The sequence below is a fragment of the Strix uralensis genome, chromosome 2, assembly GCF_047716275.1.
Source record: "Strix uralensis isolate ZFMK-TIS-50842 chromosome 2, bStrUra1, whole genome shotgun sequence".
NCBI classification, from domain to species: Eukaryota; Metazoa; Chordata; class Aves; order Strigiformes; family Strigidae; genus Strix; species Strix uralensis.
In genome coordinates, this window is record NC_133973.1 from 134500888 (window position 1) to 134528360 (window position 27473).

General features: G+C 48.9%; 2 protein-coding genes across 3 annotated transcripts in view; one reads left to right on the forward strand and one right to left on the reverse strand.

Moving 5' to 3' along the window:
• GAB2 (GRB2 associated binding protein 2) overlaps window positions 1-20286 on the forward strand; it is a 96568-nt gene extending 76282 nt beyond the window's left edge. For both annotated transcript variants that reach the window (XM_074860414.1, XM_074860415.1), the window contains 8 exons: window positions 1830-2070; window positions 5621-6207; window positions 7227-7321; window positions 8078-8360; window positions 9332-9422; window positions 11259-11361; window positions 12227-12352; window positions 14130-20286. In XM_074860414.1, the coding sequence (XP_074716515.1) occupies window positions 1830-2070; window positions 5621-6207; window positions 7227-7321; window positions 8078-8360; window positions 9332-9422; window positions 11259-11361; window positions 12227-12352; window positions 14130-14273 (1670 nt within the window). In that variant the 3' untranslated portion in view covers window positions 14274-20286. The remainder of the gene's footprint in view (window positions 1-1829; window positions 2071-5620; window positions 6208-7226; window positions 7322-8077; window positions 8361-9331; window positions 9423-11258; window positions 11362-12226; window positions 12353-14129) is intronic.
• A 2933-nt stretch (window positions 20287-23219) lies between these two features.
• Window positions 23220-27473, reverse strand: part of USP35 (ubiquitin specific peptidase 35) — a 29355-nt gene continuing 25101 nt past the window's right edge. The window contains exons 9-11 of the mRNA XM_074860416.1: window positions 27281-27387; window positions 25484-26699; window positions 23220-24807 (exon numbers count right to left, since the gene is read on the reverse strand). Of these exons, the coding sequence (XP_074716517.1) occupies window positions 24637-24807; window positions 25484-26699; window positions 27281-27387 (1494 nt within the window). The 3' untranslated portion in view covers window positions 23220-24636. The remainder of the gene's footprint in view (window positions 24808-25483; window positions 26700-27280; window positions 27388-27473) is intronic.

The window sequence follows — 27473 nt, forward strand, 5'->3', positions numbered from 1 at the left end:
CCATCCTTGGGAGAGTCTTGGCCAAAGCCCAATGTCATGAGCAATTCCTGGCCATGATTCAGGAGGAGCAAGACCCGGGAGGCTGTTCCTGAGAGGTACTTTGGGTGCAGCCCCCCTGCTTTTGATAGCAACGTGGGTATGAGCTCTGCCACACTGGTTGACCTCAAAGCACTTGATCTGGGACTAAGATCTGGGACTCGCAGAGCTCTCAAGACTCCTTTTCCAATGGGGATCAGTCTGCACTGCTACAGAATAAATATTTAATAAGAATGAGGGTCAAGGCACTGTTTTGTCCAAGGACACCGACATGGCCATTTACTCCCATGAAAAGCACCAAGGGATCTTTAATGCCCATGCAAAGAAGACAGGAATCCGAGTTTTAAGCTCTCATCCCCCACCATTAATGTCAATGTTAAATATTGATTCTTTCTGTGTTTAGCACAAACCAAACAACAGAGTCGAGCCACGCTCTTTGGCTTTTATTAATGTACTGTTTCTGCATTGGGTGAAGTTTGCAGTAACACGAGGAAAAAAATGTAGCAGCAGTGAACAAGCGGCAGGCAGATCGATTTTGTATCTTGACACAATTCAGAAGTCAGTGAAAAATCACCTCATGTGGAGCATCTCCTTGTTCAAGCCATGACATCCATTTTTCAGAGAACTCATTTCTCTGCAGTGTAAGAGTCAGGCCCAAAAATTTCTGGTAGGATCTGGAATTTGAGAGAAGGAATGGAAAAAAGAGGTTGGAAATATGTAAAATCCCCCTCATCCTCATGTCAGAGCAGGTCCCCTTATGGGTGTCTGAAGTCAAATTTGAAGAGCAGGTGGACATTGTGTTGGAGGAAACCTGGGAGCAATCCCTAAATCAGTGGTGGCAGAAGATGGGTGGATTTACCTAGGGAAAGATGGCCTTTTTGTTAGGGTTTGGGGTTTTTTCTGCATTTTTCATCAACATCAAATAAAAGTAAATCACACTATTGTAAAGGATGACTTCGGTGAACCATGATAAGTGGTTTTCACATGCCAGGAGTGCATGCATCGCAGGGAGACCATGCATGGACTTCTGCAGCCAGAGATGGATCAGCTGTCCCAAAATAATTCTGCAGCTTGTGGGTTTTCTGGGGTTTTGGTTGTGGGTTTTTTTGTAATGGGGGTTTACATCTTGGCTATAAAAATTCATCCTTGGTTTAAATGAATTTAATATTTTAAAGTGTATTTCTCCTTGAGCAAGGGGAGCCAGCACTAGGAGTCATGCCTTGGGGCTGTATCCCATTCTACTATCAGAAAACAGCAGGAACTCTTTTGAGGTCACAAAATTAATAGAGAATTGGGGAATGTGGGAATATTTTTAATCTCTGCTGTCATTATGTCCACGCACGTTCCCACCCCATGCCTCAGTTTACCCAGCTGTAAAATAGCAGTGATGCCCTTACACAGAGGGACGGGCATGACTTAAATCACATCTCTAAAGCCACTTACAAAGGTCTCTAAGACAGAAGCAGAAACTGTGATATGAAAGCTCTTCTCTTTCTTTTCCTTTTTAACAACCCACTGAGCTGCCCATGAAGTGGGCTGACATCCCCCAGACATCCCTGTAAGCCACTAAACATGTGATAGAATATGATAAAATATTTATTTCCCTACATGGTACCTATAGTTGCATGTGCTCCAAATAGAAGAGCCTGCTGCTGAGGGCATCACTGAGAGCCATAAGCAAACCCCACCAAGCTCCATAAATGCCAGAGCATTTAAGAAAGGCAAATCCTGGGAACACAGGCGATGGGGTTGCTGTGTCCAGCTGCTCACCGGTGTGTTTTTTCCCTTCACAGATACCCTGAGGAGCATCGCCTCCATGAACCATGCACCGCGGTCCTCCCCAGCAGAGCTCAGCAGTGCCAGCCACCACCTGCTGCGAGAGCGCAAGTCCTCAGCACCGTCCCACTCCAGCCAGCCCACCCTGTTCACCTTTGACTCGCCTGCCAGCCACCTCCAGAGCACCCTGTCTGCCAGTGCCCCCCAGGACTACCTTTTCCTCCACCAATGTATGAGCAGAAAGTCAGAAAACGCAAGGTATTGTAGACCACATGGGAGCAAATTTTGGGGACAGCTGAGGAAGGGCTGGGGGTGAGCACCTCAATCCCACCTCCATCCTTCAAGGTCTGCAAAACCCAGCTGGAGAAAAGCCTGAGTGATGGTATCCTTTCATTGTAGTTGGGAGGAGGAGGTCAGGGCAGCAACTTTCCAAGCTCCCAGCTATCCTGGCTTTCTGGGTTGTATTAAAAAGTGGCTGAATGGCCAGACCCAGAGGGTGGTGATGGGGGGCAAAAAGTGTAGGTGGAGGCCAGTCACTAGGGGTCAATACTGGGTCCAGTCCTGTTTAATTAATGATCTGGATGATGACGCAGAGTGTAGCCTCACCCAGTTCACTGATGACACCAAGCTGGGAGGAGTGGCTGATATACCAGGTGGTCATGCTGATACGCCAGAGGGACCTCAACAGACAGGTGAAATGGGCCAGAAGGAACCTCCTGAAGTTCAACATGAAGAAGTCCTGCACCTGGGCAGGAACAATCTCAAGCACCAATATATGCTGGGGGTCAGCCAGCTGGAAAGCATCTTGTCAGAAAAGGACTTGGGGGTCCTGGGGACACCAAGTTGAACATGAGCCAGCAATGGGTCTTTGCAGCCTAGAAGGCAAACGGTATCCTGGGCTGCACTAGCCAAAGGATTGGCAACAGATCAAGGGAGGTGATCCTTCCCCTCTACTCAGCACTGGTGAGGCCACACCGCTTCCCAGTACAAGAGAGACATGGACATACTGGAGAGAGTGCAGCAAAGGGCCACGAAGATGCTGAAGGGACTGGAGCATCTCTTCTATGATGAAAGATTGACAGAGCTGGGACTGTTCAGCCTGGAGAAGAGAAGGCTCAGGGGGATCTCGTCCATGTATATAAATACCTGCAGGTGCAAAGAAGATGGAGCCAGGGTCTTTTCAGTGGTGCCCAGTGCCAGGACCAGAGGCAACAGGCACAAACTGACATGCAGGAGGGTCCCTCTGAATATTAGGAAACACTTTTTCAATGTGAGGGTGCCTGAACACTGGTACAGATTGCCCAGAGAGGTTGTGGAGTCTCCATCCTTGGAGATATTCAGAAGCCATCTGGACATGGTACTGGGCAACTGGCTCTGGGTGGCCTTGCTTGAGCACAGGGATGTTGAACCAGATCACCTCCAGACATCCCTTCCAATCTCAAGCGCTCTGTGACCCTGCAGACGGGGCCCTAATTCCTGCCTTTAACTAGAAAAAAACAGAGGGATGGGCAGGGTTTGCACCACTCTGCTGTTCATCTCTGCTGTGCTTCGCTGTAGCCTGTGGTGCATGATGTGGTATTTCTGAGCGAGCAGCAGCTCTCCGCCTCTGAACGCAGCCGGTTGCCTTAAATAGCGAGGAGGTTTTTTGGTGTAAAGAGTTTTGGCTCACAAGAGAGGCGAGGAGGGAGGGAGGGAGAGGCAGTCGGAGCCCAGCTGGCGTGAGGTGAGAGCAGAGCCCGGGCTGCAGCCTCCACTGGGCTTTCCTGCTGCAGCTGCCTTTCCCTACCCGAAAAACAAAAACAGAAAAAGGCACAGAAAGATTAACTTCAGATGGAGTTAATGGAACACTGTTTAGAAAAAGGCCCTCTGACGCTCCAGCTGTGAGGATACCTAAAAGCCACCCTCTAAGAGCCCAAGCATGGCTGGGACCTGGAGGAGGAGGGAACAAGCACTGATGCTTTGGTGGGTAGAGACAAACTGGCCAGCGGCAGCTTCTAAAACTGGGCCAGAAATAATCACCCCGATCAATGCCCAGTGCATGGGGCCAGGCTGCAGGACTGCTGGGAATCCCTCCCCTTTCAGCTGCAGAGCTCTTACTTTACTCATCCATAAAATGAGGGTAATAGTAGCTAATTGGCGGGCAATGCTGAATAATTAACCCATGAGATGTTTCAAGTCCACGGCCGAAAGGACCCTGCCAGAGCCCAAACGTCTCCCAGGCAGACTGAGCTCCAAAGGTGGCAGGGATTCGTTTGTCATATCTCAGCATCACTTGTTTTTATCCCAAATAAGCCCTATTTCTGAGCGCCATCTCGTGCTGGCTCCATGAAACAGAGTCCCTGTTGTCCCTGCAGAGCATCAACCCTGCCAGAGCGGTGTATACCAGCATCTCCCAGCTTTTCCCATAGGGCCAGCACTTCCCCAGTGATTTGCCACAACTGGAAATCTGCCCCATAACCATTTCACCTTTCCCCAGCACAGTGATTGATACAGGGCAGGACTCTTCCACGGGGAGATGTTTAAATGAGGCTGGCTGAACCCTTTCTGGATGCAAGCATGTGGTCCCCAAAAGCTTGACCCATGCATGGTTATACCTTTGCAAACAAAAAGACCCAGCCCAGGGCTACCTCTCACCCTCTCCTGGTGCATATGCATTAGCCCTTCATGGTGGGGTAACCCTTTTTCAGAGCTTTGCCATATTTTCTTCTTCCACCGTGCTTCAGCTAGCTCAGGGGAAGGTATTCTTATCACCTGTGCTTGGCTCTGCCACATCTTGCCCTTGTGTCCCAGGGCTTCCGGAGTGATGCTCGTGTTTCCCAAAGTCTGGCGGGATGGGGAGCTGCTTAGCAGTGGCGGGGGTTGAGGATGGGGGAGAGAAAAGTCCCAAGGGGCCAATTCAAGCATCCCCTGGCTCAAGAAAATGTCATCTGCTGGGGTTATGGGTGCAGAAAGCCAAGACCACCGGGGTCATCATCTTCTGCAATGTTGAAGTGTTGAAAGAGGAAGCAGTAGGAGGGATAAAACAGGAGATGAAATTTCCTTGGAGGGAATTGGTGGAGGAACGGTGGCTAATGAGTAGTCGTTAGAGGACCAAGGTCTCCGCAGTGCTCACCCTCCGTCCTGGCTAGTGTCCCCAGGCATGACCACAATGCAAATCGAGGAATCATTAGGAAGGCATGAACCTAGTGACACCTTGGGGAACTCAAGGACTTTTATAAATCTGAATTCATCTCTGAGGTTCATTCTTCCTCCCCTGTGGATCAGGGCTGCAAACCCCAAATCCCAGCTGGGGACTGTCCTCACCTCCCCAGGGCTTGTCCTGCAAGAGGGCAGGGTGGTGGCATGGCTGGAGGCTTTGAAATAGTCTCCATCAGGAATTTTTCTGGTCCCTCTCAAACACATTTGTAAGGCACAAATGAGAGTAATGCTCCCTCCTGCACTGTGGACGGGCGGCCAACGTGTGATGGTGATGCTGATGGGGTGGCTCTTTGCAGCCGTGTCTTCGGTCAATGCCATCTAGTGTGAAAATTGCCCTTTTGGAACAATTTATGTCCAGATAAAAGGCTTGTTCTTGCCCGTAGCCCTATCATGGAGCTGGATGCATGTACCTCCCACCTGGGACAGAGGCATTTTGAAGGTGTTTCAGGATAAAATGGGTTATGGACATGTTTGGAGGGGTCTGAGATGTTCCCATTGCCCTGGGGTTGGGCAATGAATGTTGGGAAGGTGACAAACAGGGGGAGCAGAGCTCGATGCACCCGTGACTGGCTGTCCCCCCACCTCAGCCCCTTCTCTCCTTTCTCTGCAGGAGTGCCAGCTTCTCCCAAGCCACGAGGTCCGCCTTCTTCATGCGGAGTGACACAGCAGTCCAGAAGCTCTCACAGGGCAACGGCCACTGCATGAATGGGGTTGGTGGGCAGCTCCATGGCTTTTACAGCTTGCCAAAACCCAGCCGGCACAACTCGGAGTTCAGGGACAGTGCGTATGACCTCCCACGCGCCTTCGGTTCCTACACCCACCCCAAGTCGAGCCTCACCAGCTCCGAAACAGATAATGAGGAGGTCTACACTTACAAGACTCCCAACAACACTCTATGCAAGGAGTTTGGGGAGCTCTCCACGGACTCCTATGACATCCCTGCCACCCCACTCTCTGTCTACCAGATCCCCAGGACATTTACACTGGACAAGAACCACAACGCTCTGGCTGTGGCCGCCAGCGACTCACCTGCCGCACCACCCCCGCGGCCCCCAAAACCTGGGCAGACAGAGCAGCGATGGGGTAGCCCACCCCAGCGGCCCCAGCCTGGTGAAGGCTTAGGTCTGGCCCCCATGGCAGCCACCATTCCCCGGAGGAACACACTGCCAGCGGTGGAGAACAGCAGGCTGCACCGAGGTGAATTTGGGGGTGGGGAGCAGGGGGTGGCTTTGACCTATCTAGCAGCCTTGGAGGGGCTCGTCCCATTGGGTTGCGGTAGGGCTGGGGTAGCTGTTGACATCAACCACAGGGGTTGAACACAAATAAGCTCTCCCTGGTCAGGATCTGGCCCAGGCAGGGAGAGGCATCCCCAGGGCTCTGCCCACCAGAGCTGCTCAGCTAGCTTTTGTCTGTGTTGTGCCTTGAACCAAAACCCCAAACCTGCTTGCCCATGCAGCCCTTCACCAGATTTTGGTGATTTCAGCCATTTTAAGCTTGCTTTTACTTTAATTCGTAACCAGGTTTATCAGAACATACTTCAGCCCGGAGCTGCCTTTATTTTGCTGACCAGACAGGGACATAATTTTGCACATCTCCAAGGTCCAACATCCCCAGTGCAGCAGAGCCGCCCTTCCCATTGGCCATGGATGGGCTGTGGATGAACACGCCTTTTCCAAACCATAGGATGAGATAGTTGCAAAGTAACTTAGAAGAGGTGGCTGGAGAGAAAACATACAGTAAATGATGCACACAGCTCCCTGAAATGCCTCTTCCATTTCCTCCTACCTAAATACCAACATTTAGGCTGAGATCAGACCCATGCTGAGCAGCAGACAGATCAGTCTAAGAGCTTAGCACCCCATCCTCCTGTACTGGAGGCTGCCAGCCCTTACACTTGCTGAGTGAGCTGCCCCTTAACACAGTTTTTTCACATGATCTACCTTATCTGATGTCTTTACCCCTGGGATTTTGCAGCACTTTGACAGAACCAGGGTACGCCCATGTGGCACGTGCAGTTGTGTTGACACATTAGAGAGATGCTAATCAGGAGGAAGCATAGCAGGGAGTCTGTGACAGGCTAAAAACCATGTCTTCCCACCAGCATCTCAATCATCAAGAATAGATATTGCCCACCCAGTATCTGGATTTTGTTTTCAGGGGCCCCTTTTATTAGCAGTTGTGCTGGGACACATTGTGCATTTGTGGTTGTGTTGCAGCTTCTTCTTGCGAGACGTATGAATACCCCCAGCATGGGGGCAGCAGCGCTGTGCAGTCAGTTGAGTCGATGAACGACGGGTACCACTCCTACCTGGTGAGTTGGCCTTGGCATTGGCCACCACACTATAGGAACCGTTTGCACCTTATAGATTCAGAGGCAGGTTGGACCTCACAGCCCAGACCTTCAGAGCTAAATCAAGAAAGGTTTTATTACTGGTTTCAGTTAAAACCATAGTGGCCTGCAGGGTAGAGATGGAGGGACAACAACCTACTCCAGCACCACATGCAGAGATTTGCTTTGGGTGCTTCCACAAGATACATTCTGTTATGGGTCTGGAGCTTTGACCCAAAGCCTGGAGCTTTGATCCAAAAAAAGCACCCAGAAGTTTGGCTTCTTCCTGAAAGCCTGGGATGCTGCTGAGCGGAATTTTGACATGTTGCCAGAACAGCCTCTTTTGTGCACTTTCTAAGACTTCCTGAGCTGGAAATGACATTAAAGCAGCCTTTCATACTGCATTTTAGTCATGGCCAGAACCCAGGGAAAAATTACTTTCCAGGTTAAGCATGCTTCTGCAGCTCATTCTGATCATGAGAAGACGGTCAAGTCTGGGTGATTAAGACCTTTCCCTGAACTCAGATGTTGCAATGTCTTGGAAACTAGAGGTAGACCTTCTCAGTGCAAACTGCTGGCCAAGGAGGGGACAGACCATTCCTTCCTTCTGTGCTGAGATTTTAGAGCTGGTCCCACCTCACGTGTGTGTTCGGTGGTGGTGAGATGAAAGGGTTTATAATGGGATGGGATTTAGCAGTGTCTTGATGGTCACAGCACATCCTCCCACTTGTCCCCCAGCAAGCCAAGGCAGCGGTGGCCCGCTCCCACAGCACTGACTCCGAGGACAACTACGTCCCCATGAACCCTGGTTCCTCACCCCTGATCCACACCGAGAAAGCCAACGACAATGCCCAAAATCTCTACATTCCCATGAGCCCTGGGCCGCATCACTTTGACCTGGTGGGGTTGTCCTCAGCCACCGTCCCTGTGCATAAAGGAGGAGCCATGGCTCAGTGCCACAGACGGTTGAGTGAAATCCAGCCCCCACCAGTCAACCGCAATCTCAAACCTGACCGGAAAGGTAAGAATGTTTGTTTGTGAGCAAATCTTTCTAGGAACCTTCTATTCTTGTAATACTTCAGACTACATCTGTCATTTTGTGTACACTCAATAGAGTTCTATGTGAGGTGTGCTTTGCTACCACCAGCACAGCCAGATCTTCAGATCTTCCCCATCCCCTTCCTCTTTCAGGAGGACGATGGTGCAAAAGCAGATTTCATGGTGCTTGAACAGCCTGTCTCAAACCCTTCCTGGCCTTCACCAGAGATGCATGTCACAGACAGGATCTCACCTCCTTTGCCTGCACCCCTCCTGCGCTCCACCCCAGAATCTCTGTGTTGTATTCAGATGACCCAGATTTCTTCTACTGTTTCCTACTGGTTGGATCTAGACAGGTCTTCCCTCAGGGCTTTGCCTACATCCTCCAAGTCCTACCCCAAACCATCGTCCAACAGGTCATCAAGGAGATGCCAAGGAGGAGGGCTCCCATCATTAGGATGTCAGCACCTAACCCTATCAACATGCTAGGTGAGGGCTGGGCTGGAGTGCAGCAGTCTTCTCTTCCACCTAATGAACCACTCAGGATGAGAAGAGCTTTCATGTTACCCTGCAGATGTCCTTTCCCCTTCCATATAGAGAAACGCTGTGGCCAGAAGCAGCTCAGGGCTGGCAGAGCCTGGTCTTGTCCCCATCTAATGGGCTTGGGCATTTTTAGCAGATGTCCATTCCCTGGGAGGCACATTGCCCTTCTGGTGCCACACATCCACTTTGGGGATGTGAGCCAGAAGGAGAAATTCACTGTTTTCCCCCAGTCCTGAGTAAATGAGTGCAGAGATTTTGGTTGGGGGTATTTGTCATCAGCAAGGAGAGCTGGGGAGCTGATTAGCAGAACGGGAAGCAACCAGCAATTTCTTGGAGACCCTGTCATGCCAGTCATGGGCACTGAATTGTAAGAATGTGCTGCCTCTGAATAAAGGCTTTTCTCCTCCCCAGCAAAGCCATCACCACTGGACCTGAGGAACAACACTGTCATCGATGAACTTCCCTTCAAATCGCCGGTCACGAAATCCTGGTCCAGGCCAACGTGAGTAATGGTTGGGGTATGAATTCTCACTCTGTTTCAACAGCAGATCTCTGGTCTTGCTCTCGCTGGTGTCCACATGTAGCCTCACTGTCACTTCTGTCACGGATTAAACATCTCTGACTGAGTGCAAGGAGGATGTCAGCTGTCCTTCTGCCTCCACTTGCTGCAGAGGTTTCTCCTGGCCCACCATCTCTTCTTGTTAAGGAGCATGTTTCTCATGGACCATCTTGAGTCAAGCTAGAAGTAAGTCCAGACTTTAGCCAAATTTCCCCAAAAGCTGGATGATCCCTTCAGCCTTCAGTGTGTTCTTTGTCAGTTTTAGAAACAGGAGCTGCAGAGCTGGGTCATGCCATGCACCATCTGCACCGGGCTGAAAGTCTACTTTGCCCAACACCTTACCCCCATCAGGGACCAGCAGGAGCTATCTGAGAAGAGGGACATTTATGGAGTAATTCTATCCTAAAATATCCTTCTACACCATGGCTATTCGGGGTTCGGGGGTTTTCTTGGTCACATCATAGCCAGACTTAGGACCTGAGTCAGATGCTGTCGAAGTAGAGGGGCTCTTCTCTTGGACCCCTCACAAGCTTAGTCAAGTGTTGTAAGATCCAGAGTCATATTTCCCCACATCACAGCTTGTGGCAGGAAGATAAATTCGTTTAGGTTGGGATTTCGCATGAAAGCCCAGCATGTGGCCAAGCAGCTAATTAAGATCCCTTGAAGACATTTCCTATTTCTGGGTTCTGACAACTCCTGGAGAGCTGTGGCTCTGACACAGGACCTGTGGTCCACCACGACTCATGACCCAGCTGAGCCACCCTGACTCAGCCTCACTGGGGGTGTGCGGCATGATTTCACATCCAGCTCTCCCCCAGAAAACCCCACTGTAGTCTCAAAATGCAGGGTGACACTCACAGGATCTGACCAAGCTGTGTTTTGATTGCCTTGAAAGCAAAGCCTAGCCTGAAGGAAGTCTGCAAAATGAAACCAAAGCACTTCAGAGCAAAGTCTGCTGGCCAAAAATAACAGGATTCGCACAATTCCAGTTCTGCTGCTAATTCGTGGTCTGATCTTGTCCAATGAAAGGCAGAGGCAAAGCTTGGCTGCTATGACTTCTCTAATAAATTGGATTGTGTGGAGACTGACTGCAGGGCATGAGCACTGTGTGCTGAAATCACTGCACCAGGAAACAGTGAGTGGGGTTTGATTGACAAGACATCCAAACCTGGAGAAGCTAATGGATTTTTCCCTTATCAGCTAATCATATGACTCTGCCTTTACTGCAAAGCAACAAATAGCTTTTCAAGACACAAGCTTTAATGCCAGATGCTGATTGCATTATGTTATTCTGTATAATTAGATTTGGCCAATTGAAAGCAAGACAATGCCTCAGAGGTTTTGTTTTCCAGCAAAAAATTCGGATAGGGTCCTGCACAGCAAACAAATCCTGGAGCTGTGTTGCAGCTGGAGGTAAGAAGCTCCACCGAGACTGGCCCTGCATCCTCCATAATTAAATACTTCCTGTGAGATAAAAGAGTTCATGGAGCCTGATTTATGTAGCTGATAGCGAGAGAGTTACGGGTACATAGCAAACAAGGTGTTATTAAAAAGCCCTAGAAAGAAAAAAAAATCCAACAAGACCAGGCCCAGTGATTTCTGAACCATGGGAAGATGAGGTTAGGAGAACCTCAATGCCACCAGCTCTTCTTCATGCCCAGTCCCCATATCTGAGCATGGTGATGTTTGGAGCCATCAGGTGCTGCCCTCGCCCATCCCTTCTTGGCAATGGACAAGCAGGACCTGCAACCATCAACACATTGACCCTTGTCCTTACAGGCAGACCTTCAACGCCGGCTCTTTGCAATACTGTCGCCCTGTCTCCTCCCAGAGCATCACCAGCACTGACTCAGGAGACAGTGAGGAGAACTACGTGGCAATGGTAAGAGCCTCACAGCTAAGATATATGGTCCTGGCAGGACGTATACGTTCCCCAGCTCTGCAAACACATTCCTAGCTCATGACATGACAGTGCTCAGATAGCACTGTGATGAATGTGGTGTACATCCTTACGTACATCCCTACATGCACGAAACAATGACTTTCGTTCCTAAAATGACACGTCCCACTGGGTTTTTAACTGTTTATGAGAGCAGAAACATATATCACCTACTTTGCCAGGAATTAAGAGGGGATGAAAACATCTATGGACTGTCACAGTCTGTTTTCCTAATTTAAGTTGATTTTTTTCATGGTTTTTTCCCCCTAATAGCTGCTGACATCATGTTTGTGTGGAGGGCAGGGGCTATCGGAGCAGCACCAGGGAGTGGCACTGCTTATAGGGAGGGGATTTTGTCTTTCTCTGCAAAGCTGTTGACTTGAGGCATATTTTTGAGGCTGTGTAACCAAGGGGGTAGAGGAAATGTGTGCTCTGTGTAGCCTGGTTGTGATTAGATCGCAGAGTTGGTCTGGCCTTGCTGAGGTGTGGTTCCTGGGAAGTGCTGAAGCCCACATCTGATGTCAGGCATGTGAATAAAATCAGCGCAAAGGCAGCAGAACTGCTCTGATACATAAAATCAAGAGCGTGAGCTTGAAATATTTGTTGGGACAATACACAATACATATAGTCCCCCAGGGGTTCTGCATACCCTGGTCCCAGAGAGGCAGATGAGCACATATCCAGGCCGGGACCTCTCTTAAAAGTGCCACCAAGGCATTTCGTTGCCAGATTTGTGTTAATTCCTTTTTTTTTTCCCCTTCTTCCCATTTTAATTCTCATTATCTCTCCTGTCTCTTCCCTGCATTAGCAAAACCCCATTTCTGCTTCTCCTGTTCCTAGTGGTACCAACAGCCCAGCGCCTAAAAAGAGTTCAGGCAGTGTGGATTATCTGGCCCTGGACTTCCAGCCAAGCTCGCCAGGGCCACACAGAAAGGTACGGGGGATTTTATAAACTTATGATTAAAAGTGATGCGTTTTTTAAGGGTTTTTATCCACATTGGCACCAGCATGGTCCAAAGCCCTGAGTAGGGTTGGTAAGTGGCATAGTAATCTCAGAGGGGTGATTTTTCCTGCAGATTGGCTGCTATATCTATTCTAGGTCAGGCTCGGTCTCTGTCGCATGTCTGCAGCCTTGCTGAAGCATTACCAGAAGCATGGATGTGCGGGGGTTCAGGGATGCTGATGAGACCAGAAATTCAGCTGGACATTGTATATGTCCATTGTATATGGACATTGTATATTCAAAAGTTGTCAGGAGTATCCCAAGAAGTATCAGAAATATTTTTTTTCCTCCTTCAGAACAACAGGTCCTCTAAAACCAGACTTGGGTTTTCTACCTGAGATACTTTCAGAAAATACTGGGCACCTGTCTCCTGGCAGTCGGGTGCTTTTAAAGGGTGCCATTTGGGCAGGAAAAGTACAAACTGCTTTCAGAAAGTGAAGCTGATATTTAAAAGCTAGATTATGTTGAGCTGATCAAGCCATTGCCCAGTGAGAAAGAGCTGTGAGGAGAAGATGGGTCGGGAATGGGATGCCTGTGCCAAGTGTCACACGGTAATGTGGAAGGGGAAGCTCCTAAAGACCCAGATGTTGGTGACTTCTCTCCAGGTTCATACACAGGAGTGAATCATAGGAAAATAGGGCAGGGGAGGACCTCAGGGCATCCCCACATCCAAAAGAAACCATCTCTCCTGAGGTGACAGATGAGGCTTAAAAATCTCATATGATGGAGATTTCACAACCTCCCCAGCAAGGCCACATACCAAGATGAAGAGGACACCCAGGGGTGACTGAATGGGCTGGGGAGGGACCAAAGGCAGGTCCTGCTGGATGCCAGCCTGAGCAAACTGGGAGGGGGAAGGAGAGACTGGCTCAAGCAAAGCAGCACCCTGAGCAAGGGGATGGTGAAGGACAAGGCATTGTATAAACCTGTATGGGAACCACCTGTAAGTTGGCCTTGACTTTCTCAAACACTGCCTTGTTTCCTAGGCAAAACATCCCACTGGGTAGGTGTTTTTATTAGTTGACAGTTGTCCCTTGATTGGTTTTTTTTGCCCAGCAATATTTCTGCAGATATTACCAATTTATATTACATCCCAACCTGGAAAGGTGATTTTAGACCATGAAAAAACATCCTCTGGCTCCAGTTGCAAGCAGCTGGGAATTCCTCCGAAATACTTGTAGAGGCAGACAAAGTTCCAGGACTCAAGAAACTATGGAAAAAAGTATCTCCTTCTTCCTCAACAGGTCTCCTGGGTGAACCTGCAAACATATCTGTTATTTTGGGGATGAAAATAAGCTAAGAGGGATGGAGCTGGGATTTTTATGTGTATCTATAAGAGTTCTTGAGTTCTTTACAGGAAAATGAGCAAGATGCAACACTGAATTTGCGATATCAGCAGTTAGATACCACAACCGTAACCAAACATTTATGTCACAGACTTGGTGGGAAGATAGAGACCCAGGTGCTGTTTCTACCCTCCCATTGCACTGCAGTCTCATGCAAGCAAGATGCAGAGCAGACTGAAATCCTTCATCCAAGACCCTTTGGGAGGTTAGAGGGAGGGTGATGAGCTATCGAGTCTGCAAGAAAAGCAGGGGAGGTGCCAGTGGACTTGCAGCACCCACAGTGCTGCTGTGGGAAGGAGCAAGGGGGAAGAGCAGGGAGCTGATGAGTGACCAGGCGGTGGCCGTGTTTCTCCTCCCTGCAGCCCTCCACCTCATCAGTCGCCTCGGACGAGAAGGTTGATTACGTGCAAGTGGACAAGGAGAAGACACAGGCACTGCAGAGCACCATGCAGGAGTGGACTGATGTGCGGCAGTCCTCGGAGCCCACCAAGAACACGAAGCAGTAGCCCCTGGGGCAGGCAGTGAAACAGGCAAAGTCTCGGCAGTTTTCCCCAGCTGGGGCCCCACCGGGCTGCCAGCTCCACTTGGGCTGGATTTCTAAGACTTGTCTGTGGAGAGGAGGGGGTCTTCATTGTTTTTTTTCTTTTAAGACAAAAAGAAACTTAATTTCAGGGGAAGACTTGGCGGATACTGTTTGCCAGTGATAAAGACCAACGATGTTTGGTGTCTAGGTTTGGGCTTTAGCTGCTGGATGCACTATCCAGGAACTTCGATTTAGCAATACCAGGTTTCACCCTACACATCTTTTGCTTACAGCTATTAAAGCCACCTTGTATGTGCTAACACTGCATCATCTCTCCCCGTCTTCTTCCATACCGTACCCCCAAACCATGCCATGTAGGTTTGCAGCATCTCTCATAGGACATCATTCCCCAGGTCTCATTCCCCACTCCCTATGGTTGCCCTCTTCTCTGCCTCCTCCCAATCCCAAAACTGAGCAAGGACCATTCCTTTTGAAATCACTTCTGTTGTCCCGTCTCTTGTAAATAATATGTTCAAAACCTCTGAGGGCTATTCTCCTCCTGGTGGGACAGCCCCCATGGTTTTGGTTGTGGTTGTTAACCTTCAGGAGCTTGAAGAGCATCCAGACTGTCCCACTGAACAGACTTAGAAGCCCAGGACTTGCCCCATCATACACATACATGTTTATGCTAGCACATGCTCACACACATGCATGCATGCGTGAAACAACCAAGTTTGTTGGGGTGTCTTCTGCCGTTGATGCTCGCCAGCATCTCTCAAAGTCAATAGTCTGGAGAGATTGGCTTTGGATAGCAGAATTTAAGCACTGACCCACTGCCTATCTGAAACAAATTGCCTGTGAATCTGGCCCTAAGAACCAAAATCTGCCCTTTGTGGCACCAAAAAAAGCCCATAGAGTGAGAGTCCTACATCTGCAGCCATCATGAGAAGCTCTGTGGTTGAGTATGAGGGGTGCAGGGAGGTTCTGGAGACCCTGTATACCTGGACTGGTGCGAGGATGAGTGAAGGACGAGGGAGTGGAAGGCTATTGCAAGGACTGGGAGAAAGTGGATGCTGTACTGCAGAGGTTGGTCTTGGGTGAGGAGGTCCAGTGGGGTGTATCTTGGAGGAATGGAGTAGAGTAATTGAAATGTTGGTTGATGGTGAGGACTTAGGCTTGGGAAGAGGCTGGTCAGGAGAGTTAGGACAAGGTGTTTCCATATTAACTTTAATGTAGCATTATGGTTGATTTGGGGTGGGTGCAGAGAGCTGGACTAGATATTTTCTCCCCATCTTCAGCAATGTTTCTTCAACACAAAAATGGGGCTTCTTGATGTTAATGACCCTAGGCTCTAATTATGGGTGGGAATCTGCTGTTGCCACTTGCCAGCATCCTTGACACATCCAGGCTTTGGGATTGATCCCCAGGCAGCTGCCGAGTGCAGAGAGCCAAGAAGGAAGAGACAGTTTATTGCAGAGATAATAATTCATGATCTCATGAAAACAGGAAGGACTAGTGATTGCCATGGAGCAGCCTGATTGCCAGACAGCAAGTGCTGACACGAACAAACAGGCCAACCACATACTGAGAGCCAAACGATGGAGACATTAGAAAGATTAGGTAATAATATTTATTAAATAGCTGGAGCTATTCTTTCTGCAAGCTGAACCCCTCCCAGAGTCACAGGCTCTATGTTCCACCAACACCACCAAGTTGTATTGATTACTGATGCTTAAGCATTAACACATTAGTTTAAGCTTGGCCTGAGTTTGGAAAGGGCCTGATGTCACCCACACAGGGATAGGATAGCAGTCTCTTAAGGGCTGCGTGTTGGTAAAATAAGTCTTGAACTACACCAGTTTATATTTTCTTCTCACATGCCATGAAAGGGAAGGATATTAATGCAAAAGCTCTGACAACCCTTTTAAGACATTGAAGTGTTGGCCTTTTACAGAAATAATGAAGCAAATGAAGCTCATGGTGAAAAAAATAATCATCTAGGAGAAAAGAAATGAAAAAAAGACCCAGAGGGGAAGATATAGCACAGCCAGATGCTTTCTGAAGGTTGGGGAGTGTGTTCCAGCCTGCAAGGGCCTTTGCCTCTCATTGGGGGCTTGCACACTTGCATGGTGAGATAATGAAATGAAGACCAGAGTACAGTGCTTCGTATTTCTATAGCCTCTTTCATCACTGCATCTCAGGGGAGACTAAACATTGGGCCTGATCCAAAGCCCACTGAAGCGTGTGTTCACCCGGCTGAGAGCAAGCTCCCCATCCCCACAGAAAAGCAAATGTGACTCAAGTGGAAAGATGATTTTTTTCCTAATTTATCCTCTAAACTGTTAGGTGGACACAAAGGAAGGTGAGGTTGGGGAAGAGGGGTTACGGTGCATGCCAAAATTGTGCTGTTCTCCTCTCGCACTAAAATGCAGCCACCTCTGGGGTGGATTGCAGCAGCAATTTTGGGAATAGCTCTTTATGCTGCTTTGGGTCTCTCTCAATCAAACAGTGCAACTATTCTCAAGATGAAACTGAGCCCAGCCACAGGCTAAAAAAATTTTAAACCGGACCAAAAGCCCGGAGAAATCAAGTGATAGCCCATGCTCAGATTGAGTCTTTTTCTCCACCTGGGAGATGGGGAACTCAAGTCATCCCAAAAATACCCTGAAAGCAGGCAGGTGAAGGGGAGGCAGCAGCAATAGTCATTTCTGATGGAGCAGTGGCCTGAGAGACAACACAATGGGCTGGGATGCATTTTGCTGGGTCGGTGCCCTGTGATTCTGTGCTGGGACTAGGTGCATTCAGTGCCCACCCCCAAAGCATTAATTAAGATTGGAAAAGCCCTTCATGGTACTGAAGAAACTAGTCCTTTTTCTCCACATCCCAAAAATGTCTGCATTTGTTCATGGGGCAAACAATAGCATGGGATAGCTCTTTTCCCTGTTTTGATTTGCCTTCATGACCATCCCCAGTAACTGACCCTTTACATTCAGCCAACCAAGGACCAAAACATCCCCAAAGTAGCTATTTTGCAACTGCTGGTTGCCTGTCCCTCTCTGCTTTGCAGTGAGGTCTATGTTTTCCCAGCCACAGGTATATTCCTCCATTTTTTTCCCTGCTAAGCACCAAGCAAATGGCCCCTCCAAACTAAATAGCAGCCCATAGACTCTATTCATTGCCATGTAGGCATGAGTATATCAAACCCTCCTGAAAGCCGTTAAGTAATCAATGGCTGCAGTGGAAATAGTCATTCCTGATGGTTGCCGAGCTGATTACAGAAGTCCCTGATGATTAATGTTTGTGCAGTATTTAGTCTTAAACCATATTGAAAAGCAGCTGGTTTAATTACACGGACTGCCAAGAACTTTGTCCTGAAGGCATTGCGTTTATCACATCCACTCTATACTTGGATGCTCAAGTATGACTGGGTCTTTTGTTAGAAATAGGTATTTTAGGAAGCTGAGAACACTGCAAATGATTCATTTTAATTGCAATTAAGATGGCTTGAGTCTTCACGTCAGAGCCTGCTCTTCAGCTCTATGGTTCCATTTAAGCAAAGGGATGTGCTTGTGTGTGTGTGCGCTCATGGAGAAGGGTTGTCCGTGGGACAAGCATCATGACCTCAATATTTAGTTTTATGAAGTACCAAGGCCATGTCTCAAAGTTCTGCCCAAGCTTTAAAATGTCTAAGCTGGTGGTTTTAAAGACAGAAGTCTCCAAAGGTGTGCATCACTTGCTGTGAGTGTGCAACTGCTGCTCATGGTTCCTTTGTCTGGTGAGATGTGTGATCTGCCTTGGAGCTGATTTGCTCTGAACTGACATTTGAGTATTCAGTGGGAAATACATTCTCAGCTCTAAATGGATGCCAGGCTTAGGCTTAGTCTCAAGTTGGAGAAAGAAAATACATGTGAGTGTAGATTGTGCCAGCGCAAAGCTGAGTGTCTGGAAGATAGGGCCAAATCGGGGGCCCGAACCAAAAGGTAGTTATGACTTGGGTTAACTGGGAGCTAACTGGGATGGATTTGGACCCAGAGCTACCATCCACTGACAAGGGTTATATATGGGAGAATGTGAGGTTGGGAGGAGAGAAGGCAGGGGAGTTTGCCAGCAAGACTTGAGTCTTGGTCCTCACCATGTGCTCCTTTGGCATGAGTCTCAAGTCAGATATATAGAGATCTGTGGGTTGTGGAGTGGGGTTTTGCTCAATAAAAGCCATTCACTGGTGGGAGGGGAGCTCCCACTGCTCTCAGGACTTACCCAGGGCACTTCACTCTCAAGGGGGTCATCTTGCCCAACAAAATGATGCCTTGGCGCTCTGGCTTTCAGGGAGCCTTGGTCCATGCACCCAGCTCTGAGCTGGGCAGGACAAGCCCTACCAGAAATGTGGTGGGTACCCAGACATGCTCAGACACCTTGTTCTGGGGCTCCCATGAGATGGTCATGGACAGCAGTGCCATGGGTTCAGAGGGTTGTCCCACAAGGTGCCACCTTCATCCTTGGAGCTTTTCAAGACCAGGCTGGATCAACACCATAGTTTGGAGAAGGGAGTGGGACTGGAGACATCTCTTCCCCCTCAATTTACCCTGAGACCCTGTGCTGCTGGGGCTGAGCGGAGACTCCTCCACATGATGGAAGAGGCCAAAAGTATTGCCTAGAGCCCTATAGCATCTGAAACAGGGCCAGGGCCTCTCCTCTGGCCATGAAGCCAAGTGGCAAGGCACAGCTCAACCCCTAAGACCATAGCCCCCAACAAGAGAACCTAATCCACACTGGGGCTATCCCTTGCACCTGGGAGAGGGCTGGCTGGCTCAGACCAAGTCATCCAGGACATGGACACACAGTCTGAGCAACTCGGGGACAGCTTGAACCTGTAAATTTGTTAGAAGCCAGAGTTCTCTGCAGCCCCACACCAGCCCCTACCAGGAGATAAGAAATCATCTTTTTTACTGTTGTTCTTTGGGTGACACCATACTTTACCGTTAGGTGGGATGAGGGCGTTCTTTTGAACTCTGCATCCCGCTTTTTCTCTGGCTTGTAAAAATGAAGATTTTTTAGTACTTATTTCCCCACCTCACAGATGCATCGTGAGGTGTAGTTAATTGACAGCTAATAATGCAAAGAGCTGTTTTGAGTCTGCATGCAACAGCCAGGCAGCTTCTGGTGGTACCCCGTTGTCATGCCCAGCATCACACACGACACTACACCTCCCGCTCTGCAAAACTCATTTAAAAACTCTCATCCTCAATTACCAAGGTGGAAAAAAACTTGGCAGAATTTTCTCCTGAGCAAGGCAGGTGGGGGAAAAGCCATTTGCACAGTTTCAGTGTTCTGCTGCCACATTGACCCTGAAAATGCGATGTTTTCTTTGAGAGCCCTTTGGATGTGGTGGCTGAAGCACGGAGAGGGGAAGGGAGCAGGACCCTGGGCTCCATGGGGAGCCCACCGATGAATCCCATAGGGTTAGGACCAAACCTTTAGAGTAGTTATGTACCACTCAACCCAGCCCTTGGCAAAGTCAACGAGTCCCCATTGACTTTGGCCATTGTTGCATGGGAACAGACCCAGCCAAATTAGGGTAGTTTTCTCCATTTGTTTCTTAACCTTCTGTGAGGGGGGGGGGGGGGGGTCGGAGCCCTGGCTTTGAAGCCATCGCGTGGGCAGCCAATTCGCAGGGATGTTTTGTGTGTTTAAAAGCCTATGACTGTTCTTAAAGAGAAGCATTTTTAATTTTTTTTTCCATTTGTAGAAGGAAGGACAAGAGTAATCTGTGGCAAACTGTACAGTATGTGTCTTCTTGTGGTGTCACTGTTTGAATGGTTATTAAGTTTTCAAATCACTGTGGACAGCTAATCATTTAAGTTATTAATTTATTCTTTGGGGTTTTGTTGTTTGGTTTTTTTTAAGTAATTTGAAACAATTATTTATCCTGTAAATCGGTCTTGAGTGAAGCCTAGATAATACTTTTTTTGCTGTTAATAAACATGGTACATGCCTGACGTGAAGGTGATTCATTCTTAAGTACTGTATATGCAGCAGGAAAACAACGGGAAAATAAAAGAATGATAATAAAAAGACATCTCTCACTGGTGACTCCCAGCATGGATTCGGAGTGGGGAGAGAAAGGGGGAATCAATGACTGGATCAAGTTGAATTATGCAGCACCTTTAAAGCTTTCAGAGCATCTTCCCAGCATGTCACCAAGTATCCTCTACAGCTTCAGGTGTCCTGTCTGTGTAATGAGAGCCTTTAGGATGCAGTCAGGATTCATCCCGACACCTGAACCCAAACCATGTGTTTTTCAGCCACTGAATTGAATTTCAAACTATGTATCTGCTCCAGGTATACACTTTGGTGTGTGCAGGGTGAGGACAAATACTGCCTTCCTTGCCCATTAGCAGCTCAACACCTGTAAGCCCCAGCTCAGGACAGCAAATCACCCATAAAACCTAAGCACAAGAAAAATCCTTTTTCCCAGAGTTAAAAGTTCAACGCCCCCTTCAAGACACTTACATCTACTTTAAAAAAAACCAGACACCTGAGGAAAGACACCTCCCTGCAGCACAGCCCCTGTAACTCCTTTTTTTAGACAGGAGTAGCATCACCTCACATCTGCAGCACATCTGGGATCCCAAACCTGAAGCTGAGGACTCCACTGTGGGCTCTCCTCAGCCAGAGGAATGTGTGACACTACAGGCCATACTTTTGTATATACCATAGTATATACTTTAACAATATACCATATACAAATATTGCAGTTATTACTAACACTAATATTAATACAGTATATACTATAATTGGTATAGCATAGATAGTAACAGACTATACTAATGCTATACCAGACTTCTGTAAGGCCTTTGATATGGTCCCCCATAACATTCTTACCTCTAAATTGGAAAGAGATGGGTCTGATGGATGGACTGCTAGATGGATAAGGAATTGGCTGGAAGGCCGTGTTGAAAGATTTACTGCTCAGTATCCAAGTGGAAACGAGTAATGAGCGCTGTCCCTCAAGGGTCCATACTGGGACCAATACTATATCTTTACCAATGACATGGACAGTGGGATTGAGTGCACCCTCAGCAAGTTTGCAGATGACACCACGCTGAGTGGTGCAGTTGATACTCTAGAGAAGAGGAATGCCATCCAGAGGGACCTTGACAGGCTTCAGGAGTTGGTCTCATGAAGCTGAACAAGGCCAAGTGCAAGGTCCTGCACATGGGTCAGGCAATCCCCAGTATCAAGACAAACTGGGGGATGAAGGGCCTGGAAAGCCAACCATATCCTGGGCTGCATCAAAAGAAGCGTGGCCAGCGGCTCAAGGGAGGTGATTCTGCCCCTCTACTCACCTGTGGTGTTGTGTCCAGCGCTGTAGTCCCCAACAGAAGAAAGACATGGACCTGTTGGGGTGAGTCCAGAGGAGGCCACGAAGATGCTCGGGGGGGGTGGAGCACCTCCCCTGTGAGGACAGGCTGAGAGAGTTGGGGGGGTTCAGCTGGAGAAGAGAAGGCTCTGGGGAGACCTTAGAGCAGCCTCCCAGGACTGAAAGGGGCTACAGGAAAGGTGGGGAGGGACTTTTTATCAGGAGGGTAGGGATAGGATGAGGGGGAACAGTTTTAAACTGAAAGAATGGAGATTTAAGTTAGATCTAAGGAAGAAATTCTTCCCTGTGAGGGTGGTGAGGCCCTGGCACAGGTTGCCCAGAGAAGCTGTGGCTGCCCCCTCCCTGGAAGGGTTCAAGGCCAGGTTGGACGGGGCTTTGGGCAACCTGGGCTAGTGGAAGGCGTCCCTGCCTGTGGCAGGGGGGTTGGAACTAGATAATATTCAAAGGTCCCTTCCAACCCAAACCATCTCATGGTTCTATGATTCTATAATATTAACAGTGTATTACTAATACTCATCATGTATTATAGTATACTACTACTAGTATAGTATAGTTATAATATGATAACATATGGTATAGTCATAATATTCACAGTAATAGTAATAATAGTATTAATAAAGTATATTAATGCAAACTTTAATGTATGTTAAGTATTTAATATATTACTCATCTTACATATATTTATCTGATAATTATAGATATGTGTATATTATGTATATAAATACATATTTATTCTATATGCATATATATAGTAATTATTTTGGGGAGAGGATCGTGGTACACCTGTAGATAATGCTGTGAAAACAGAGGCTCAGGGCTGAGTCCAAAAGGGAAGTTCAATGCTAAGAATTATAGGAAATGAACAGGGACTAAACCAGACCATCTCGTTACACCTTTGAAAGTATCCAGGTTGCCATCTCTGCTGAGCACTGCGTGCAGTTTGCCTCTGCCTGTCTCAGAAAATCTTGAGGAAAAACATGTTCAGGGAAGAGCGTTTCCATGTTGGGTTGATTATCTGCCTTGATTATTTAGATTAGGATCTCATCAAGGCAGAGACAGTCTTGCTGCAAAAGCACCTTCCAGCACGCGGCCCAGAAAATGCCTCCAGGTGACACTCCAGCCCAAAGCGAGGAGCTGGCACGACAGCAACATGAAAGCTTTCAGCAACCTCTTTGGACAGGAGGTTCATTAAAGTCTATTAATAATACCAAGAAACACTGTACTTTTTGTATAACTTCAGTTTTGGGTCCATATTTATTTCTTCTTCGGACTGCTTTAAGCCTAGCATATTTAAATACCACAAACACACTCCTCTGCTCATCTGCAAAACCCCACTAATAGGATTGTGGTCTGCCTTTGGAGGGTACCCAGCTCAAGGCTGGGCTCCCCATTCCACCTCTCCCTGCTCCCCTCTTCCAAGCCACCACTCTGCAGGGTTGTCCCATGTCCGTGAGGTTGGATGCTCATCTCCCATTGGCTTCCCCATTTCTTTTTTGACCCATCAGCCCAATAGCTATGAGTATTTGAATACAACACTAAGCCTCTATGTTGAATTAATTTCCTTTATTTATATATAGGAAAGGCAAGAAAAGAATACGATACTATACACCAGAGATTTGATCCCAAGTGTCCTCTCTAGCAGACTTTCTGCTCTCATTATCTGTAGCAATGTCTGTGCTTTGCTTTTTCCTCCACACCAACACAATATTCCCACCCCAATACCCCACGGTCAGGATTAGGCCCTGCACCCAGGACCTAAGGCACAAGTCTCTGCCACTTGAGCTAGAGAAATCTCTACTACAGGTGCAAGGAATGAGCAGGCAGGGACAACGGCTGGGGAGGGACATGGCAGGGAGCTGTGGTCCTGTAGACATGCTGCCCGGGGCTTAGGTTGGTCTCCTGCCACCAAAATCAGCCTCTGTCCCATTACTGATTTATATAACACATTGCTTTACATAGTATGTATTTATACTGGGTTGATATATCTGGTTGGACTACTCTCCTTGCAAATCAGCATTTTAAAAAATAGCTAGTGGGTTTAGGGGGGCTCTGTCATTTGCTGCTCAGTTCAAGGTATCCCAAAGGAAAACCCAAGTTTTAAAGGGCAGATCCAGCCCAGAAAGCCATGAGATGACAGCAGCGGGAAGGGGCTAACCGAGGCCTAAAGACACGTCTGAAAAAACAGCTGTGTGTCTGGGCCTGCCGTGTACACTAACAGCATCCAGAGGCCACCAGTAACACAACAGGGCTCTGCTGGAGCCCAAAAAACCTCCACTGGACCAGGTCAGTCTCTCTTGGCTGGAGGTGTTTGCGCCCCTCGGTCTCTTTTGGGTGCTTTGCAACGCTGCGTAAAACCCCTCTGGTCAACCTGTCACTGCTCGCTGTGACCAAGCAGGCTTGCAAGCTCACTGCCCCACCAGATCGGTGTCATCACATTGGCTGCTTGGCATTTTTCAGCTTTTTCAGCCTGTTTCTATCTTTAGAGGTGTGTCAAGGTGAGTTCTCAAAACCACATTAAAAAAAAAAACAACAACCAAGCAGAGGTACCCCCAAAATCAACTCAGTGCCATGGGAAGGGCTGCAGACGGGATGTGCATGGGACTTCTTTATCCCTGAGGCCCACTGAGTCCGTCTTCATCCCCATCCCTGTCCCAATCCCCTCCCCAGGCTGGTGGCATGGCTCACAGCAGGCAAGACACGGCTACGCTGAAGCAAAAGGGCACTTCTCCGAGCTGTCGGCAGCTGCTCATCTCTGCTTTAGCTTAGTTATATTAAGGCGTAAAGACCAAGTGCATAGGAAGCGGTGGGACCCTCCAGGTGCCTCCAAATCAGCCCCTGAGTCCTTTTCCATTGAAATGTTCCCCAAATCCTCCTCCAAGATGCTCGCTGTCATCAGGGTGAGGAAGAGGAGCCTCTGGCTTAGGGTTGGTCCTGTGGACATTGACCATCTGGTTTAACCCATTGGCTAGAAGACAAGTCCATGAAAGGAGCCGGATCCACCCCCACCCGCCGCCGGGCTGCAGCCCCCTGACGAGCTGTCATCATCCTTGTCCCTGTCAAAATCTCTCCACCACAGCGGGGATTTCGGCAAGGCAGAAATGTAGGCAGCTCTGTTCCTCGCTTCTTTTTCCTGCTCCTGGGAGAAGAAAGGGGGAGAAATAACACAAGAATAGATGCAGATAAATGACCCGGGTAGGGGGATGCTCCCACCTTCCCCGAGGAGCCAGGAGCCTGTTTGGTTGCCCCTGGTAGCCTCCTCCCAATTAAACTGGGGCGAGAAGGCCATGTGCTCATCATTAGAGCTCTGCGGGAGGGATGCAGCAAAGCGTTGCAACTCTCCAGTGATCAAAAAACAGCCCTTCCATGTCACCTCTGGGAGAGGAGGGACCCCTCAAATTCCCCTGGGTGCTGCTCATGTCCTGCAGGACACTGCTGTTTGGAAAGCATTGAACTCTGCCTGTTGAATGACGTCTGTTCTAGTTCGTATTCCCAGCTCACCCATCTTTCCCAGGCACTTAGGAGAAAATTTCAGGCAGAGCTGCCGGGGGCAGGCAACAGCAAGTCAACCCCGAGCACAGTCACGAGGTGTCCTGCACCAACCTCAATGCCTGATTTCATCAGAAAACTGCAACCTCTTTATACCTGGGTGCTAAAAAGGAAAAGGGATTCAGCTTCAGGGAGTGGATGGGTATCCGCACGCACAGATTTATCTGCAGGACGTGACCCTGCTGCTGCCCGGATGGGTGGGAATGTGGCCCGTGAGCCGGGCAGCCGCAGGATCGCACCCTGCTGTGCACCGCAGCGGGAGTTACCTGCAAGTAGAGGATGTTATCTTTGGAAATGGCTTCCATCAAGTCCTTATGGAGGGAGGGTTCGCCGTGCAGGCGGCCAGCCTCAGCCAGAGCCTCGTGCAGCAGGCAGCTCTGCCTGCCCGGCCGCTGCCTGTAGAAGAGGACGTAGGCAGTGTCCTTGGGGAAGAAAGAGGTAACGTTGCTGACCGATTCGAAGGAGGAGAAGGAAACTCTGGTGTCGTTGAAGAGGTACCACTGGATTTCAAAGTCCAACTGCTTGTCAGAGGCCGGTTTCGGCGCCCCGTCCCGGGGCTGCCCCTGGGGGACAGTGTCAGTGCACTCCCTGGAGTAGCAGTAGTAGTGGCCGCTCTCGGAGGAGATGCCTGAATGCACCACCACACTGCAGAGGTCATACATGACAGACATGAAGCCACTTCCTGGGGCAGCCCTGTCCTTCCCATGCCGGCAAACCTCCTCGGTTTCCTCCGGGGCAACAAGGACAGGCAACTTGAGCACCACAGGGATGGAGACGTTGTCCAAGATCTTCTTTCTCTTCATAGTCCGTGGGTCGAAGGAGAACCGCAGCAGTGTGAGGATGAGGTAGTGTGGACCCTCTGTCAGCTCTGCCACCTTCTCAGCGTCCTGCAAGGACGCGCATTTCTCACAGTGGTATTTATTCTCTGCTGTCAGTCTCTCTGGGGATAGAAAATAGTTGATTAAATCTGGAACGGATCTGGAGTCCTTGGGAGCACATGCCTGCTCCCCTAAAGCTGAGAGAGGGTCTTTGGCTGCATCCACTCCAACAGCATCGCCACTTAAGGGATTTGCTGCTTCTCCTGGCTCCTGGAAGCCCAATGTTTCCACCGGCATCAGTGAGGCTGCAGGGTCTCCGGCCATGGGGGCCTTCCTCTGGATCCAGGGAGACCCTGTAAGCTGGCTTGGGTTTTCAGGAGGCTCAATAAACTGTGGGCCAATTTCTTCCACTGGTAAAACAGACGTGCTCCCACGCACATGCCTGTCTGGTGGGGGAAAAGCCAGGGACAGGTCTGTGAAGGCTTCTTCTCGGGAGGAGACATTCAGACACTTCAAGCAGCGGATCTTTGTCATCATTTTACCCCCAAACATCTTCTCAATCAATGTCTTGTTTAAGTAGTGATGTTCCACTGCCTGAGACATCAAGCTGGATTCCTTGAGTTTCTGGTAGATCCTTTTTCCGGTTTTTTCTTCTTCGTGTAATCTTTGGCAGGGGAAAAAAAGGCTGTGTTATGCACCGATATAACACCAAGACGTAGTTTCTAGAGTAGGGTTTCTGTTCTTCACTCCAAGGGGTTAATCCAGGTTAACCTGCCTGTGCCCAAGGGTCTGGTGCTGCGGGAGGAAGGTGGGGAGGAGTTGGGCAGGATTTGGGAACCTGAGGTCTCCATGTGCCATTGACCCCCACTTCTAGAGGGATTGCTGGGACACCAGAGATTTGGGATTTCTAGGTAAGAGAAAGGCAAAAATCAGCATTTTTACAGAGGAGGCTGAGTGGCTTGTCAGGCAAATGTCTAAACTTGGTACAATTCCCTTTGCCTTCAGAGCAAAGGCAGAAATTTTCAAGCTGAACTAAGTTGATCTTACCTCTAAGCCAGCCCAAATAGGGTTTTATCAAGAAGCCCCAGACCAGTCTCACCATCTTTCACCCCAGGCCTCCACTCTCCCAACTCCTCCAGGTCTCAGCTGCTTGCCCCGTTAGCACGTGGGTCAGTGTTAAACATTACATCGGGTCTAGGGACGCCGTTGTCACTGGGCTCCGAAATCACAACGCTTGCCACATACCGGTCGAGCAAGTACTTGAGATACTCCGAGCAGTCCTGCTGGGCGCCGGGAGTGAACCAGGGTGGCCAGGAGGCAGAGAGGAAACTCTCGGGTGAGATGGCAGGTCGCTGGCAGCAACACAGAAGAAGGAGAAGTGCCTTTAACCGGGGGGATCTGGTTCTCATTTCACATAGGGAGGTGGAGAGGGAAGAGG